Below are 19,338 nucleotides of genomic sequence, written 5' to 3'. Positions count from 1 at the left end.
ACTATAGGAGCAGAAATTTCTAAACAAGCGTGTCATGCGAGACACTTTATTGTTCACTGTAGAAGAAGAATGCAATCATCCATATGCAGTCTTAAAAAATAAATTCATTAAATGCCTCAATATAATAAAGCTCAGCTTCTATTGCACTTAAAAGCTTCCCCTTGTAATTTGAATGGTACAGAGTCCACCATTTTTTTTTTATCAGGGCTTTATGATTAATGCAATTTATAAAGAAAGGTGGAATGAAAATTCTTGCTATAGCTACCATTAATTACTTTCCAATATAATTTTCAGGATCACTGAGCTTCCATCTCATCTTTAATAGGCCAGACAATGCTGTGGGGTGATGCATGCTAGGAGGTCACAAAAACAAAAGATTCTGCTCATGCTGCAGGCAAATGCTGATAAACCCTTAGGCTTTGCTTTTTATAGACTTCTGTTCCTTCCTTCAGTGCACTGAGCGTGAAAAATAACAGGGTTCAGGTTAAGGCAGCTGGGTGGACCTTTTTAAATCCAGAAACCCAAAGTAAGAGGTTAACATTAAGGAACTGATCTTTAGATCCGGATTCTAATCTGTGATTTTGTGCAATTATCACATGAAGGGGAGTCTTTTAAGGCAGAGGAACACAATGACGTAGTGTTTTGCTCTCTCCCCTCTCTGGGCCAGTTCCCAGTGAGACCCTGCACCCCCACCTCAACAACACCACCAGCACCACTCCAACCTGGGCTGGTGCCAGACTGTGAATGAATGAGGAGGTCCTAACCAGTCTACTATCTTCGTTTGATGTGGAGCACTGAGGTTTCTCTGTTTATAGGATCGCTGCTTATGACCCAACACCAAAACATTTAGATTGAAAGAATTAAAATCACGATTATAGCTATGTATTAAAACCCTCTAATTTATAGAACTGCTGGATATAAGACTAGGGAGATGCATCAAAGGATGTTTCACTGGCCGACAGTAGCTCATCACACCTTTCACATCAAATGGGTCAAGTCATAAATAAACAAATCAGATATAACCAATAAATAAAGCATGCAGGCAAGAGGAAACGGGAATTTAACAAACAGCAAAATAGAGTGGAAGCCAAGCCACAAGCTGCTGCTTCTATGCTCTCCCCAATGATGAGATTTGGTTGCTGCCTAAGTACCATATTTGGGTAAGAGACTTTCTGCATAAAGAAGATTAGTGTTAGTTGTTTAAGGGCTTGAGGGAGAAGATTTACCATTATTACCAACCCCAGTGAAAAGAGTGAAAGCCAGTCACAATCTGATGCCAGCACTTGCCAAGACAGAGAAATGTTAATTGAACCAAGCCACACACCATATGGGAGAGATTATGATGTGTGCGGGTCATGAAGAGAATGACAAAGATTAGGTGGCCTTGCAGAGTGATAGATGATTTAGAGAGATAAACAATATTGAGCACAGATCGGGACTGTTAGAGCGGGAAGGTGGCACCGGCCTGTTAGCCTCCACAGTTATGCAACGGCACAAGAATATTGAAGTCTTTAGAAGTAGAGGAAATTTAGAAAAACACAGAGTCGCCTTGGGCATTGTCCTGAGGCCTAAATTAAAAATGTCATTTTTGTGATGCAATCCTCTAAACCATGAGAGGAATAGTGTATAACCAATGGAGAGGAGAGGAGCAGAGACCATTAATTTGCCAGCAAACACAGGCTCATTGTTACAAAGTTACATCAGAAATCAAAGGAAGATAGTTGGAGCAAGAGCTCTGCTTATCTAATTACATGTGAAAGCAGAGTCCTTGTCAACTCTCAAAGGCTTAACAGACAACTTTGGACTCAGATCCATATTCACAGATGTCATTGCCCATCAGCATGAATATGCACAAAGTCGAAATAACTTTTGAGTTTGTTGGTTAGGAGAGAGGCATGAATTTCACTGAGACTGGCTGCTGTATATTCTTTAGCTCTGTATCCATTTCACATTCCTCAGTGCCAAAGGCATCATCATGCCAGCAGTACATGCTTTTAGATGCTGTAGTAGGCCAACTTAATCACTCATCTGCCTCTGACCTGCGCTGTCAACGTGGAGGAACTGAGACAGAGACTCTGGCATTAGCAAACCAAAGTGGATTAACATGAATTTGATGAAAATCAATAGAGCTGTTTTATGTGGCCAAGCCAGCACCCTGTCCTCAGTGTACCTCCCTTATGACAAAAGAAAAAATCGTACAATGAAACTTAAAGAACAGACATCACAACAACATGGAAAGTCACAGCAGGACAGAAGCATTTTTTCTAGTGACAGTCAATATAAAAACACTGCTGAATAGCATAGGCACACAGCTGTATGTCGCCTAGGGTTATTACAGGGTACTGACAATATGATTGCAAGATCTAGTAACAATAGTAGTATAGTGATACAGCAACAGTCAAAGAAAATCACAAATGAACACACTGGTAGTCCCTATTTTAAGTTTTAGTTAATAGTGTTAAGGGTTAAAAGTTATCCCGTCCCCATTAACTTACCTACAGCAACTAAGGTGAACAATAGCTATGTATGGATATCATTGCATGACATCTACATGTATGATCCCTGCATATGTTATCCTGGCTGTCTTTAATTAAATATAATGTTTATCTGGTAATCTAGAAAAAAAGCAATGCTACATGCTGGATAGGCATTGTGGGATATTAAAAATGTGATACATTATAATGATGTCAAAATTGGAAACTTTTTTCACATATACAAGTCAAGGCAGAGTAGGTTACTAATTACAAAGAGAAATGAGCTTCAAACCTGGTCTTGAAATCATATGATTGAATATTTAAAAAGCTGATGTACAGTGGCAGTCTGCACATTAACAAAAAGGACTGGCATTTAAAAATCTGATGAAAAATTTGACCACTTACCAATTCTCAGGACTTGCTGCGAAGTGAGCCAAAACTCTGCTATAAAGTACAGCAGTGAAAATAACAGTCCCTTCCCTTTCGCCATGGTCCTCTTTCCAGAGTCGAATTTAACATTGATATCAGTTTTTCTGCCCTCGGTAATTCATGCTGATAACTTGCCAGTCCTTGTATCCGTAACGAAAATAAAAAGGCATCCGACCCACATCCATGCCTCACACATTGTGATGAGAAAAAAACCCCAACAAAAACACACACTCCACCTGCAGCTGTCACTGATCAAAAGAACTCCAATTTTCCCATTCTAAAATCCTTTATGCGCCAGTAAGGTTTTGCTTCCCATATTCACTGCCCAGACATCCCTCTTATCATATTTTTTTCTGGTGAGCACTTGAATTGTGGGTTGCAACTGAGGAGGAGGACTGTGCGCTGGGCTCCTCCTGTCAAGCTTGCATAAGTAGAAGTTGGTGCTTCTGATTATCATTTTCAAAATAAAAGATGAATTGGCAACCGTGTGGCAACAATAGAGAAAGTCAAAAGCATGTTTAAAAAGGAAAAAGCTGCATCTACTTCAACAATTAAATTTGAATTTCAAACAAACTGCAGACCATCATTCTGTAGTTGTATGGGTATTTTAGTGCTTATAGATGATTTCCCAGTTGATATTGTCACACATTTCTCATTTGTAATGATAGAAATTGGACCCATAACTAGTCTTTTTACACTGCGCTGCCTTTTATTTTTATATAATTAAATAATCAGTCTTTATATTATACACATTATTATACATATACATATATTACACACAGTATACACACTTTTTCCTGCATGCACCTAATTTCCATATTCAAGTAGACATGTTTTGCTTATGATTCCATTACCCCAATCTCCAAGGATTTAGTCATGTAAATAATCTATTTAAATGTTTAGATCATTGTCCTCTGCATTTTTTGATTCCTAATTTACCCATTATTTAAATGCTTTTATTATGAAATCGCGCCCTCCTTTCTTCTGGTCTCACTCTCGTTGTCTTTGGCTGACTTGACACAGCTGAGCATCCCTCCCGTGCAGGCGCTCAATTGAGGGCACAGCCAAGCCGCTAATCCGCAAACATGGATACGTCCTGAAGATTAACTTCAAATCTGGCAACATTCGACCTCGACAACGTCTTTGCTTTGGTACACCGAGGAATGATTAAATCTTTGCTCCAGTCCTGATGGAAATGCAAATCTAATCTTCAAACTGGTCTGTGGTGCTCCCTTTAAGATTAACTACCTCAAACTGTTTATCTGACACAGGCTCATAGTAAAATAAAATGTGTTCACATTACCTTAATTCACTTGAGAGGTTCTGGATGCATAAGTTAAAAAAAGTTCTCACGGTTGCTTAGTAGCACCAATCAGCAAATGGTGACGATGCTCTAAACCACTGCTCCCCAAGCAAGGCAGAGGCATCAGGGTTGTTTGATGGGGTATTTTTGTATTAGTGTAATTTAATATTTAATTCTACAAAAAATGGCAAAATTAGAGACTGATAGTTGCAAAGAATTTCTCACTTTATATTGTTAATGTCCTTAATTGGCAGTTTCTGGAGAAAAAATGTTTTATTTGACAGATGCAACTGAACAACTTGAAGTCAGAAAGAAAAAAAACAGTTAAACTCTATCAAGTAAAACACAGAGTATGACCATCTTGTTTTGATATCAGAAAACAAATTTTAGTTAGATTGCAGGATACAATGTCTATACAGCCTGTTTAAATATTTTCAGTAAATTCTCTTAATATGAAGTTGTTCCTGTTAAAGCTTCAGCTGATTAAATACAGAGGCGTTATTGCTCTCACACCTGCATTGTGAGTTGGAAGCATTGCACTGTCTGCCCAGGGTGTAGGACGCTCATCACATTCTCTGGTGTCATCTAGTGGTGAAAAATGACAATGTCAAGGATTGGCTCAGACCACCCCAGGGTCAGTATAACTTCCAGCATATGATGCTTTTATCAAGCAGTCACAGCACATGAAGTATTTGCACCATCAATCCAGAGCAGATTTATATATTTAAGTAGTTCAGTAGCTTTAATCTGTGTGTCTGCTAGCTAAATCTTGAATTCATCACCATTGTCACACCAAGAACAGGCTTAAAACAACACCTTTACCACTACTACAAGTAAATGTATGACTACAGTTACATGTTTAATTTCTGAAATTAAATTTATTTTACATGTTTATTCCAGTACTGCAACACAATTAGCTGATCCTAGCAGCAAAAATGGGCAATATGTTTGGAAACATTCTTAACAGGTTGCCAGTCAATCAAATGGCTAATACAAACTCTGAGTCTATCAGAACTGCTTAGCTTTGGAGAATTGCTGCCCCTCAGGGAAACATAAAATTTCCACACAAAGCCAAAGTTGCTTAGTGAACTTAGTGAACTGCACTGCCAATTACTAAGCACTTGTCACTGACCCGTTTAAAAATTATTATTAATACAAACTTTAACAGATAAAGTCTATTTGAGTTGTTACAAAGACATCTTAAAAGTAAAAGATATTAAAAACAAATCGTGTTCAATTATAACTACAAAAAGAAAGTAAAAATAATATGAACAGATGGCTACACATATGCATAAAGGCTATGATGTTCCAAACAGATAATTTGTCACAAGTCTCTCTGTTTTGGGGAAAGTAGGCCTGTACCAGGACTTCATGAAAACAGCACAATGTCGCCTTTATTTACACTAACAACAACAGCAGCTAATTTCAGCCTGATCAAACAACTCATATGTTGTTATTTTCACACAAATATAACACAAATTATAAAACTTGTATTAATAGCAGAAAAAAAAACATGAACACGCTATTTAGTCTGGGCATCAGGATAATCCCAAATACATTAATAGAAACATTATTTACCTTCATTTTACCTGATGATAGAAGTTTGAATTAGCTTTTGATACACTATTGAAGCATAGTGCTTTGTGTCCATAAAGTTTAACCAGCTACAAAAATACACTCATATTTATATATATACACCACCACTGCTGCCACTGTGAGAATCTGGTTGGATTCTTGATGATTTATATCCAATGAAGACAGGTGTGTGTGGAAGCGGATGAAAACTGGATTGGTAGGACGCAGTAGGATTGCCGATATATGTCAGTGAATGTGGCGTGGTGTTTTGGCTAATATACAGCAAGTTGCCGGGTGTATACAAGCTTCCCACGCGGTTAGAACTCTGCATGGAGGACTGGTGAGCCATGCTACCTTGATATAACAATGATGCGTTTTCAGGAAGACCCGAGTTATAGACAAGAGGTTGGTTGATCGGCGTTCCATCATTTGTCATTACTTGAGGGATGTTTTGCAGTGGCGTCGCAAGTTGTTGTTGTCGGACAGAGCCGTTGTTCTGAAGAGAAGGATAGTATACAGTAGATCGGAGGGATGAAAGACTGGGGATGGGATGATAATTCCTTAGAGTTGGCTTGTTGGGTGCTTGCTTGTAACTAAGCAAGTTGGCTTGTCGATACATGTCGAATGAGCCTTTGTCCGAGGGTACACGGCGGCAGACAAACAAGAGGGCTGAGGCAAAAAGGAAGGCGCCAGTCACCCAACCTACATAGAGAGCCTCTCCCAGCTCCCTCCTCTGGGCATCAATTAGCAAAGGATTGTAAAAATCTCTGATGATGACATGACCTGTCCATGACACAGGAATAAAGACACAGATACAGGCCATGAACTGCATACCACCTGCAACCATCAGGATGATGGTCTTAGCTCGATCATTATCTTGAATACAGGATGTACACCGCATCCCTGCCAGAGCCAGAAAGAGCCCCACCCCTGACAAAGCCAGAGAACAGCACATCAGACCCCTGGCTGCCTGTAACTCTGGGGGCAAAAATAGCAAGGAGTCGTACACCTTACACTGCATCCTGATGTTGGCCTGTCTGTAGCAGTTCATCCACAAGCCCTCCCAGCGGGTTTCCATCACAATGATGTTCTCCCCAATGAAAGCTGTCACCTTCCACATGGGCATCCCTGTAGTAGCTGCTGCCCCTATCAGCCCGATGAGACCAACGCACATTGCAGCTATCTCAGAAACACCTTGAACCATTGTGTAGTGTTCAAGAGTTCAGCTATGTCCAAATTAGTTATCTCACGTCGCCAACAAATTCTAATGTTTTACAACAGCTCAAAGTCAGAGACGCGTCCCAGGCAGCAAGGATCTTTCCATCTGATGCAGTTTGTAAGCTGTAAGAGGTGTTTTGTTATGGGAATGATGCTTTGCTGTCACCTGGTTGGCTCAGGGCAATGGGGGTAAAGAGGACATTTGCTTATTTTGTGTTTATGGTCCCTCTGGTTATAGTGGTATATCTGTGCCATCAGCTCTCTAGCAGAAAACACCTACAACAGGATATACAAGAAACTGCTCACAACTTCAAAAAGTTTTTAATGACTTGCTGTGTTTTTATTCCCTATCTTTTTAATGTGATGAAAATTCACAAGCAAACAAATATACAATGTAGCACATAAGCTCCTGCAGTACTTCTGTTGTCCACAGGGGAGCAGAGATGACTTTCAGGGTGGCAAAACAGAGAGGGAGCTCATATTATGCAGTCCAAACTCAGTCATTGATTGTTGACTAACACAAATGTAGATTTGTAAATTAAAAGTAAAAATATTTCATCTTTATTTAACTTCAGTGCTGTGGAAAATACATAGACAAACAGGTTGTTCACTGAAATATAACCTTTAGCAACAATAAGAAAGATAACCTTGTCATTACATCACCAAATATTTTCAGCATGAATCATCAATGAAATGTACTCTTCCTGTTCATAACATCCAGTTTATTAGGAATTGAAAGTGTACTTGCTTTTAAAACTCACTGAAGATGAAATGAGCAGACCTAATACTTCAGGAGCTAAAATGTTTCACTGAACAGAAACTGAAATGTTCTTAAAATTCGAACACATAGAGCTGGGATATACTTTGAATTGATCTCGACAACTTTTGGTCTAAAGCTCTCAGTCTCTTCATTCAAAGTGACATGCAAATTCTGATCACATGAGCGTGCTGCCAGGTCGTCTCTGTTTGGCTTCTTCACAAACACAAAGCTGTCCACGCCTTTAACAAGCAGTCTTAAATTTGCATCTCATGTTTACTCAGCCATTTCTTCAGTTCCATCAGTTCCAGGACGTCATACCAAACTTAAAAGAGACTTGAGTTTGTTTTTTAGTTTTAGTTAAATTGTTTAGTTAAAATGATTTGTGTTATTCTCACACAATCGGTCACCAATAAAGCATTTACTGTCCTAAGCAGGTTACAAAATTAGCATCATCCATTGACCAAATGCTGGTAAAATATGAAAGAGGTTGGTATATTTCCTTCACTCACCAGTTAAAATTTACAATGGTAATCTATTGATTGGCTGGTAAATTTAGATCATTCACCAGCCATTTGGACAGTGGGCAAATAAATTAATTTTACACCCTGGTCCTAAGGGTTATTCAGTACCTGTTACCACCTGATCCTGTGGCAAATACTGGTTAAAACTGAGCAAAAAATTATGAGGACTGTTTATAAAAGGTTCATTGGTGGTGTTATTTGTGTGCAGATGTGTAATTTTCAAACATTTTGTATGTATGCATGCTTTGTTGATGGTGTGGGGGATATACATTTGCTGACATTTGCTGACAACAAGAAAATAGCAAATAACAGTAAACATAAATACACATATATGTCTGTAACATTGCTCAGCAGTTAAAGGTTCCATTAATTGCTATATACAGCATAAAAATACAAAATTAGTCACCTAATATACAAAAAATAAGGCTGTTGATATAAAATTTCATTATGCAACACACATAAAGGTAATGGAAGTTATACATTGGCTTACCACGTCAGGGAAATAATTATGTTATGGGCTAATGTCAAGATTCTGTAACTAATTCTCTTCAACATGACCTTAAGTACTACTGAAATAATGTTTAAAAAGTGATTTTAAATAGTCATCTCTATAGATCCCAAACCATTTGCATTCACAGTACATGTATGTATTGAAATATACTCTTGTTTTTACCTGAAATGTGTCTTTTGTTATCTGAAATGTCTCATAGATTGCTCTGCCAAGCAAAGCCATATTTAAAAAGAAATCCCCTTGGGTATAGTAACCATAACTAAGGTCATCATTACCTCAGTGAGTGTTGGTGTTCAGAGATAAGCCACCCCGCTGCGTACAGAAGGGTGTCTAGACGGGTAGCTATAGACGGTTGATGGGTGTCTTGACAGCACTGGCTGAAGCTGGGGTTGTGGTTGGGGAAGTAGCACCAGCTGTTGAGGCTGTAGTTGCTGTGGAGGATAGGTCATGTAGTCGGACGGTCTTGAGTACACATACCTCTCTGAACCTTTGTCGTCGGACTGCAGGTTGCAACAAATAAACATGCATCCTCCAGCGAACAAAAATGCGGAGGCCACCCAGCCGATGTACAAAGCCTCTCCGAGCTCCCTTCGCTGGGCGTCAATCAGCAAGGGGTTGTAGAAGTCCCTGATGATGACATGACCCGTCCAGGACACCGGGATAAGGACAGCGATGCAAGCCATTATGATCATGCTCCCTGCAATGATGAGGACCAGACGCTTAGCTCGATCGTTGTTTTCGATGCAGGATGTGCACTGCAGTCCCACCAAACTGATCAGCAGACCTAGACCACCCAGTGCCAGAGCACAGCACATGAGCCCACGTGCTGCCTGCAGATCAGGGGACAGGGCCAGGAGGGAGTCGTATACCTTACACTGCATTCTGATGTCAGCCTGCCGAAAACAATTCATCCACAGACCCTCGTAGCGGGTTTCAAACACAATGATGTTCTCCCCGATGAAGGCTGTCACTCGCCACATCGGCATCCCAGTGCTTGCTGCTGCCCCAATCAGCCCAATCAGGGTCAATAGCAGACCCACTATCTCCAGTGCTGAGTTCGCCATCCTGTCCAACTTATGTGTATAATAACATGCGGACACAGTGTGACTGGTAGGAAGCCGTAGATTCCCTCTATGGAGTGGCTTTGCATCCCAGTGGAGGAGGAGGAGCAGGCTGATGTTCACCTGTACTGCCTCCTCCCTGTGGACAGGACACAAGAATGGGAGGGTTGGGACTTGCAACTGGTTTCCAGGTAACAGAATCCCCCAGGCCTTTTTTTTCTTTGTACACCTTCCCCAGTAGCTGCTGTAACCTGCCGCTTTGTTTATTCAGAAGTCTCGATTTACATTCTCAGATCACATCTTACAAGGAAGCTTTGAATAACAGGGTGTTCATTAACAAAGGGGTTTTTTAAAGTTTTTAAAGTTTTAAAGTTTTAAAGTAAAGTTTAAAGTTTAAAGTAAAAAAAAAGACTTTGCTAATGTATTACCAGTTAGAACTTCATATCAGAGACATCAATAAGCTCTGGGACTTAATATAATCTTTTTTTCCTGTTCAAACTCACAATCATCCACTGCCGTGAGGTCCCTCATGTTACAGGACATATTACTAAAAATAACAGCTGGAGTGACACTTAAGATACTGTAAATTTGATTGAATTTGTTCTAAAGAAAGATCCTAAGAAAAATCTTCATCAGATTCATGACGTGTTTTTAAATCTCAGTATTGTTTGAACCCATATTTTTAAAATTCATCAATCCCATTGTTCTCATAAGTTGAAAGCATTTGCCAGTTTATCCTAATTAGCATACCAGTTTATAATTACCATAGGTAAATGCCCCGCAAATCCCAATAAAAGTACATGAAACTACAGGGCCATGTGCACATACAGAGAGTGAAGAAGACGAAGAGGAAAAGTTGAGAAAATTAAGTCAAGACTGCTTAATCAAAAGTCTGAAGAGAGTGCAACACTGGACTACAAGCAAAAAAAACTTAAATAGTTATGAAGTGTAGGTACTTCTTCAGAAAGTAATTGCCAAACAAGCTGTCAAATTCAGTGGTGTCAAGTGTGGATTACATAACAAAAAATATGCATGAGATTCTAAAAATACATGTTAATCAAATCAACTCGCAAAACCATACATTTTATGCATCATAGAAGCACAACTGTCACTAATTATTTTTCATTAATTATTAAATGTCATGGTTCCAATTAAGTGATGTCAATCCAAGTGTTGGTGTAATCATGAATTTATTGTGTAAGACCATAATACTTGTAAAATAAGCAAAATATTTATTTAATAATATTTTATATTGTAAAAAATTAAAAAAGCAATTTAAGTCCCATAATATTATACAATTTTATTATTATTATTTTTTTATTTTATGGGGGATTTTTCCCTTTATTGATAGGACAGCTGTAGAATGACAGGAAATGTGGGAGAGAGAGGGGATTGACACGCAGCAAAGGGCCACAGTCTGGACTCGAACCTGGGCCGCTTCAGAAGGCCTCGGCATATGGGGCTCACACTCTAGCAAGTGAGCTAGAGGCTGCCTAATAATAACTCTTTTTTTCACTAACTTGTCCACACAAAATGTGCATAAGAGTGGCAGGGCAAGGCAGCTTTATTTGTATAGCACATTTTATACAACAGGGCAATTCCAAGTTCTTTGCAGAGCAATACGATATAAAACATATTAAGGGATACAGACTTACAAGAAAGGAGTAAAGAGAAAATACACAAAAGGTAAAATTAATTTCCACATGATTTCATCTTTTTTAAATGGCCATTACTAATAGCAAAAGGGCAAAGGGGCAGAAAAGTGGGGCAAGGATAAAAAGATTATTTAAAATGATTTAAAATTTCAAAAAAATGAGATTAAAGCAGTAGTGATAAGTGTTGATGCGGAAAAGGCATTTGACTCTGTGAATTGGAATTTTCTCTACCGAGTTCTTCATAGATTTGGTCTACATGATACAATTATTAAAACTATACAGGCACTGTATAATAAGCCCACTGCTAAAATAAAAGTTAATGGGTACCTATCAAATAGTTTTACTCTGGAAAGGGGTTCGAGACAGGGCTGCGCATGGTCACCATTACTTGTTGCATTATATTTGGAGCCATTAGCACAATACATAAGACAAAATGAAGAAATAAAGGGTATCACAATTCATGGGGCAGAACATAAATTGGCCTGCTAGGCAGATGATGTTCTAATTTACCTAGGACAACCAACAAATTCTCTACCTAAATTAATGCAGTCATTTGGAAAATATGGGCAATTATCAGGATATAAGATAAACGTGAATAAAACACAATTGCTTTCATACAATTACAGTCCACCAGATGAGGTAAGAAGTAGATACCCTTTGATATGGCAAACAAGGTGTCTCAAATATCTGGGCATTATACTATCAAAAGATATTCCAGAGCTATTAGAGCATAACTATTCACCTGTACATAAAAGAATCAAGGAGGATATAACAAGATGGAACCTTATCACTTTCTTAAGTCTCAGCTTCAGAATTGAATCTGTCAAGATGAACGTACTTCCAAGAATATTATATTTATTCCAGACCTTACCCATAGAAATGAGCCAAAAACAATTTAATGAATTGGACAGAATATTATCAAGGTACATATGGCAAGGTAAAAGACCTAGAATTCGCCTCAAAACCTTACAACTAGCAAAAGAAAAGGGAGGATGGGGTCTACCCTTGTTTAAAGAATATTATTGGGCAGCACAACTGAGATATATGATATATTGGTGTAACCCATTATATGATGCCCAATGGAAAAATATTGAGGAGAAAATATCCTCTACTCCTTTACAGGCAATCATAGCTGACAGCAACCTACAGGGCTACATTAATATCGAAAATCCATGGGTAAAATTAACACTTAAAATATGGAAAACTCTGATAAGAGAATATAAATTAGGGGATGACATTACAGTTCTTAAATGGTGTGCATATGACACAGATTTTACTCCAGATAAATTAGATAACAGATTTAAAGATTGGATTTCTAAAGGAATAACTGTTCTATTCAATATAATGGAAGATGGGACACTGTTTAGTTTTGAAACACTTAAAGACAAATTTTTATTAGAAAAACAAGATTTCTATCGGTACCTGCAGATTCGGCATTATGTTACTAGAAAGGTGAAACCTGTAACAGAACCAAATGTAAGCTTGATAGGCTTGTTCAAAAAAGCATACAATTCAAATATTGGTGGTGGATGTTTGTATAAAGGGCTGTTGAACCTTAAAGATCACTCAACTATGTACGTTAAATCAAAATGGGAGAAGGAAGGAGGAGTACTCATATCTGATGAAGAATGGACAACAATATGGAGGTATCAATGGAAATGTACCAGTTCGCAAACCTGGAGGGAGTTCAGTTGGAAATGTCTGATAAGGTTCTTCATTACGCCATCCCAGAAATCCCACTATGACAGTAACTCACCAGCCTGCTGGAGAAAATGTGGAAACCTAAATGCAGATCATTATCATGTCCTATGGGATTGCCCTGTTATTAAAAACCTTGAATACATGGAAGGACATTACAATGGACATTTACAAAATGGAGAAGATCACAGCGCATGTCAATTATAATTTGGAATTATTCATGTCACACTGGGAAAGATGGGTTAACTATGTCACACCCCACAGGCCAGACTTTGTTTTTACACACATATAGTGACATGGTAAAGAACAGATCACTCCCTACGTGTTGTACATTTCTTACTGTTCCTTTTATATTTTTGTTATAATTTCTCAAAATGTGGCATTTTAGACACATACAAAGGTTGTACAAAGCTTTTGAAACCAATGTAAGAGATGGTGTGTCATGCTAAATGCCAATAAAAAGTACATTATAAAAAAAAATAAAATGATTTAAAATGAACTTTTACAATGAATTTTCAGTCATTACTGCGTGGTGTAGGAAGTGTAAAGAAATGGTTTTAGCTTTGGGTGCTCTTGGGTGTGCGTGGACACTAAAAAGACACTTAATTAAGAACAAATACCAAATAAGAAAACACTGGTGAATGTCAGATTCTTTATGAGAACTGTGTAAGTGGGTTTTAAGAAGAGATTTCTTATGAAGAACAGTGGGTGAATTAGGCCCATTGTTTGCACTGTGTGTCTGTGTCATAGGAGGGGTTAATACTTGTGTACCCATGTGTCATTGTCAGTATTGGATTTCTTGTCTGGATCTCTTGTGTCTCTCTGTGTTTGTGAAAATGCTGGCAGTTGTGACTCTGGCTTGGTTGACATTAAATCTCTTGGCAGGTTTGCATTGTGGGTGGACCTGTGTGAGCAATCTGGTTTTACCAGTTTAGGCACTTTTCCACTGACAACAATGGAGACAGCAACAACTTTCTGTAAACACACCCCTGAAGTAGAGCAGTTTCAGTTGGCCATTTTGAATTCTACGCAAACTCAAGAGTTTTTGGCAGGAAATGAAACACTGATGAGTAAGCAATAGTTTAGCTGTACTACTTAATCAATTTCACCGTTCTTAATTAGGCACCAAAAATAATAATAACATACTCTTTTTTTACTCAACTTTACCCCTTTATTGAAAACCACAATTGACCTAATATTTAAGGCCAGCATTTAGAAAAAGTATGTACATTTACTATAAAAACTCAGCAATGAACACAAATCATCTGGAGGTATATTATCTGAAAAAGGCCTAGTGCATAATTTGTTCTCAAAGAGCATGTCAGCAGAGGCTGTTCAGGCATTGTTATCACCAACCATTGTATAATTACAGATAAATATATTTTGGTATAATTTAGTGTAAAGCAAGCACATCAAAATAAAGAAAGAAAATAGTATTTCAGCACAGTTTATCATGATTAATCACATTCAGTTCACATTCAATGAATTTCAATTTCTGCACTACACTTGCCCCTCTTTGAGAAAGTAATGAAAGATTTGGCCATTTCCAGAGACAGCCTTTGATCATATTAGTCAATACAAACTCATTTAAATGTGCCAAATCTTGTCAAGTAAAAAAAAAAGAGTCCAATATTGTCTTTGTGTTTGGTATCCTCATTAGTATTGACTTGGTGTGTATGCAACAGATCCTGGCGGGGGTACTGAGTAGGGAGGCTGGTAGGAGTACGCTGGCTGGTACGTGTACGGCTGGTATGTGTAGGCAGGTTGGTAGATATTTCCATTGGGGTTGTATATAATCCTCTCATCTGGGTCCTGGGTGCGAGGAGCGTGACGGCACAGAAGGATCACTCCGGCGGTGAAAAGCAAAGCTGAGGTCACCCAGCCGATGTAAAGGGCCTCCCCAAGCTCCCTGCGCTGGGCATCAATTAGCAGGGGGTTATAGAAATCCCTGATGATGACATGGCCAGTCCAGGACACAGGGATTAGGGTAGTGACACAGCCCATGAGGAACAGACAGCCTCCAGCCACAAGAACAATATGCTTGGTGCGAGCCCGATGGTCCACCACTTTGGTACACTTCATACCCACTGCTGCAACGATGAGGGCAAAGGTGGTCAGGGCAACGGAGCTGCACATCAGACCCCTAGCAGCCTGGAGGTCCGGGGGCAGAAACAGCAGGGAATCGTACACCTTACACTGCATCCTGATGTTGGCTTGTCTGTAGCAGTTCATCCACAAACCCTCCCAGCGGGTCTCCATGACAATGATGTTCTCTTCGATGAAGGCTGTTACCTTCCACATCGGCAGGCCTGTCACAGCTGCCACTCCGATTAGTCCAATGAAACCGATGACGAGAGCTACTACCTCACAACAGATGGCATTGCGACGGTCCTTTTTCTCAATTCTCTTTTTTTCCTCATATACAGAGTCTTCATACTCTGCATATGTCTTAGGCTGCTTCTCATCGTAGTAAGAGCCCACGTACGATTGAGGTGGCTTGCTGTAGCCACTGTAAGCAGTGTAAGAGGCCATTGCGGCTTTCAGACAGAGAGCAGAAGATAGACTTTTGGCTGTGCTCTGCCAGCCCAGGAAACAAATCTGAGCAGAAGAGCAAGTTAAGGCACTTATACACCCACAAAAAATACTAACGATGCAATGCAGCCATTCCGGTTGAGCTTCCTCACAGCTCATTCAATGGGGACGTACCAAATGGTGCAGCTTTGTTTGAATACAAAAACAACAGACACTACTAACTAGTGACCGTTTGATCTTGTGATTAAGAACACTTAAAAAAAACAAATTCAATCATTGTAGAAAGCCAGTTAATCAAAGTGTGTTTCCTCTCCTTTAATGTTAAACCATGAGGTATTTTCGCACAGTTCCAGTACTACTCATAATTCATTTATTTCTTTAAATGTATTTTTAAACAGCACACAAGACTGCTAAAAATGCACTCTAAAGATGAAGAATGCAAACTGTCTCCCTTCTATTACTAGTAAAAACTTGGAGCTAAAATTGACCAAATAAATGTGTGGCCTTTCTTATCTCTGAAAACAATTGACATGACATTAAAACAACTAGTTTTGTATACACAATATTATGTGAAACAAGAAAAAAATATATATAATATATTATATTGTGTTTGTCTTGTATTTGGGTAAATTTACATCTGTTGGTGGAGAATCTGTTGTCTCTCTCAGACTGAAAGCTAATAGTATGATCACTGATGTCAGAATGTCTACTCCTTTAAATGTAAGCTTAGCTGATTAAAAAGGTGTTGAGCACAGAAACTTGAGAAGGATTGGTTTCATTGTAACACAGTATTGTCCATTTGCCAGCAGTTCTCACCTGTCACTGACACACTGAAGTCTTCCTGTTCTCTTACACATATTAACACTGTGTTTGTAGATAACCTGTGCAGTTTTTAACATTCAGCGGCATTTAGCTTTAGTGAAAACAAAAAAAAATGGAGCAGTTGAACTGATGGGCATCTGGAGTGTTAGCTGCTGTTGCTTTAAAGTTTACATTTCATGTTTTTGTGGGAAGGCTGGTTGACATATTGAGATTATACACTAGAAAAATACAGTGGTGGAGGAAGTATTCTGCTCCTTTATTTAATTAGAAGTACTAATACCACACTGTTAAATATGGCTTCTAATAATAATCCTGCATTCAAAATATTAAGTCAAAGTATGTAAGTAAATTAGAAAATGTATTAAGTATGAAAACTAAAAGTACTCAATTCAGAAAAAATTAAATCAATTTAATAAATCAAAATAATTAAAAGGAATAGCTGCAACTTCTTATATTTGAGAAGCTGCAACCCTTTAACTTGGCTTCAACGATTATCAAAATAGTTTCCAATTAATATTACTTTTTATCAGTCTGCTAACTGTGCCAGCTACTGTTGTATATTCTCAAATTGTTTATGTGCAAAAGTAAGTAAAGTAAAGTAGTGGAGTAAAAAGTGCAATATTTCCCTCTGAAATGTAGTAAACTAGAAAATGCATGAGAATAAAATACTAAAGTATACTATAAGTACCTCAAATTTGTACTTAAGTGCAATGCTCGAGTAAATGCACTCAGCTATATTCCACCACTGGAAAATATAGTCACACAGGCAAACACAGAATTAAGCCTTTATTGATCAACTAAACGGTTAAAATGACAGTTGAGAAACTCAGTCATATAAATGGACAGTAAAAATGGCATGACAGTATATAATTGCCAAAAAAAGTATTGTTAAACCAACCCATTACATAATTGTGAGGGATTTCGTCAATATAAACATTGTAACAGAGAACACTTCTAGAACTTTAATACATTGTACCAGAGAACATAAATTAACTTAATAATTTTAACAGGCATAGTGATTAAAATGTAAACATAGGTATTGTAAAAAATTACAGTTAAACTTAATTTGCACACTCCTGTCGTCATCTTGTGACCTTCCTCAGGCAACATCTTTCAAATGTTAGAAACATGTAAAGTTGAAGTTGCATATATCAGGCATCACAGTTCAGCTCTTTACACATATTCTTGATGCTTATGAGTGCTGGATGGCGTCCTCCCCAGGTACACGCTGTCCTCTTTCTGCACATCCCTCGCTGACATAAGATATGCATCAGTGTAGGGCTCTTCCTCCTTTGATCTACGTTTGCTGTAGCTGAACAGAAGGATGATCCCAGTGATGAGAAGAATACCAGAAGTGGCCCAGCCAATGAAGAGGGCTTCCCCTAGCTCCCGTTTCTGAGAATCTAGCACTGTTGGGTTGTAGAAGTTGCGGATGACAGTATGACCCACCCAGCTGACAGGGATGAGTGTGGTCAAAAAGGAAAGCAGATACAAACTACCCGCCACAGCCAGGGTGATGTTCTTGCTCCTTCTATTGTCGCCACAACAGTTGCTCTTCTTGGTCCCACATCCTGTGACGGACAGAGAGATGACAACGAGGACTATGGACACACACATGAGCCCCCTGGCTGCCTGCAGCTCTGGTGGAAGAATTAGCAGTGAGTCATACACCTTGCACTGCATGTTGATGTCGGCCTGTCTGTAGCAGTTCATCCACAAGCCCTCCCAGAGTTCCTCCATGACAATGAGATTGGCTCCAATGAAGGCAGAGACCCTCCACATGGGCAGGGCGGTGACAGCTATGGTCCCAAACAGGCCAATGAAGCCCAGAACCAAGGCCAAGACCTCCAACTTTGCTCTCATGGCTCAGAGGGAGGTGCAGTCCTGTCTCTCGTCTGTCGTCTTATGAAAAGACTGCTCAACCAATCTGTTGTGCACAGCCGTAAATCTACGATAATATCGCTAGCCTGCAATGTCATCCCACTGGTTTTCATTGACTTGACCTCTAATCCTACCAGTGTTTCAGGAACAAACTACTCAGCATTTGTTTATCTATCATTTGTTTTCTCTGAAAATCAAACAGATGTCAGGCATTTGTCATCATTGTTCGTCATGCATGACTAGCACACCTGAAAAGGGTTGCTATATTGCCATGCGGAAACCTTACCAGTTTAGTTTTAAAATTTTTTAGGTTTTAAATTTTACATGATCTTCTGTGGGTTATATGTCTTGGGCTTGCAAAACCCCTTTAAACCTAGTTGTATAAAATGCAAAAGCTGAAAACTGTATGTCTTTATTTATTTCATGTAAAGCTGACTTTTGTTAACCTGCCTTTACTGTATTATATTGCCTACTATACCCAATCTTAGGGCCCTGACATACCAAGCCGGTGATCAGCTTTTGGTCAATGTCAGTCCGTTGGTGAGCATCTGCCAGCCAAGTTTTAGAATGTTGGATTGTGTTGTAGATGGCGGTGCCCTGTTGGTGAGTGATATCACTCTTATTGGCAGTTCAGCTAAGTGCATGAAAAGAGAAATGAACGTGGAAGTAAGATTAGTAAGATTATGTTTTTAGCCATTCAACTCTTTAGCAGAAATGGTTCATAAGTGTTTGTGTTATTGTTTGCTAGCACATTTTTCAACATTGCATCATGTTGTTTATATGCAAACTGGCTGATGACTATCTTAAATCAGTCTTGTCTGTATTTTGTCCTTTTTTTTTATAATAAATACAGGCTACCGTCACTTAATGCTATGGAGAGTTATTTTCCTTTCATGCA

The 19,338-nt window shown here is 38.8% G+C and overlaps 5 protein-coding genes and 1 long non-coding RNA gene across 7 annotated transcripts in view; 1 reads left to right on the top strand and 5 right to left on the bottom strand.

Moving 5' to 3' along the window:
• LOC121943302 (glutamate receptor ionotropic, kainate 1) overlaps positions 1-3,291 on the bottom strand; it is a 32,960-nt gene extending 29,669 nt beyond the window's left edge. For both annotated transcript variants that reach the window (XM_088079159.1, XM_042486810.2), the window contains exon 1: positions 2,880-3,291. In XM_088079159.1, the coding sequence (XP_087935285.1) occupies positions 2,880-2,964 (85 nt within the window). In that variant the 5' untranslated portion in view covers positions 2,965-3,291. The remainder of the gene's footprint in view (positions 1-2,879) is intronic.
• The window catches only part of LOC148189422 (uncharacterized), a 54,595-nt gene that overhangs the window by 19,663 nt on the left and 15,594 nt on the right, over positions 1-19,338 (top strand). The gene's annotated exons all lie outside the window — the stretch shown is intronic.
• LOC121943672 (claudin-8-like) lies at positions 4,655-7,193 on the bottom strand. The gene has a single exon (XM_042487251.2). The coding sequence runs from the start codon at positions 6,983-6,985 to the stop codon at positions 5,891-5,893; it is 1,095 nt and encodes a 364-aa protein (XP_042343185.2). The 5' UTR covers positions 6,986-7,193; the 3' UTR covers positions 4,655-5,890.
• Positions 7,318-9,992, bottom strand: cldn8.1 (claudin 8.1). The gene has a single exon (XM_042486931.2). The coding sequence runs from the start codon at positions 9,853-9,855 to the stop codon at positions 9,085-9,087; it is 771 nt and encodes a 256-aa protein (XP_042342865.1). The 5' UTR covers positions 9,856-9,992; the 3' UTR covers positions 7,318-9,084.
• cldn8.2 (claudin 8.2) lies at positions 14,354-15,826 on the bottom strand. Its single transcript, XM_042487033.2, has one exon. It carries the CDS (start codon positions 15,735-15,737, stop codon positions 14,862-14,864), a length of 876 nt encoding a protein of 291 aa, XP_042342967.1. The 5' UTR covers positions 15,738-15,826; the 3' UTR covers positions 14,354-14,861.
• LOC121943676 (claudin-17-like) lies at positions 17,333-18,553 on the bottom strand. The gene has a single exon (XM_042487254.2). It carries the CDS (start codon positions 18,420-18,422, stop codon positions 17,733-17,735), a length of 690 nt encoding a protein of 229 aa, XP_042343188.1. The 5' UTR covers positions 18,423-18,553; the 3' UTR covers positions 17,333-17,732.

Source organism: Plectropomus leopardus, chromosome 6 (assembly GCF_026936395.1).
Source record: "Plectropomus leopardus strain MGB_pleo_1.0 chromosome 6, ASM2693639v1, whole genome shotgun sequence".
Taxonomy (NCBI): domain Eukaryota; kingdom Metazoa; phylum Chordata; class Actinopteri; order Perciformes; family Serranidae; genus Plectropomus; species Plectropomus leopardus.
This window is presented reverse-complemented; position numbering and strand designations above follow the sequence as displayed.

Excerpts from the sequence above, each read along its gene's own strand:
- LOC121943672 (XM_042487251.2), bottom strand. The coding sequence starts at position 6,985 with ATGGTTCAAGGTGTTTCTGAGATAGCTGCAATGTGCGTTGGTCTCATC.
- cldn8.1 (XM_042486931.2), bottom strand. The coding sequence starts at position 9,855 with ATGGCGAACTCAGCACTGGAGATAGTGGGTCTGCTATTGACCCTGATT.
- cldn8.2 (XM_042487033.2), bottom strand. The coding sequence starts at position 15,737 with ATGGCCTCTTACACTGCTTACAGTGGCTACAGCAAGCCACCTCAATCG.
- LOC121943676 (XM_042487254.2), bottom strand. The coding sequence starts at position 18,422 with ATGAGAGCAAAGTTGGAGGTCTTGGCCTTGGTTCTGGGCTTCATTGGC.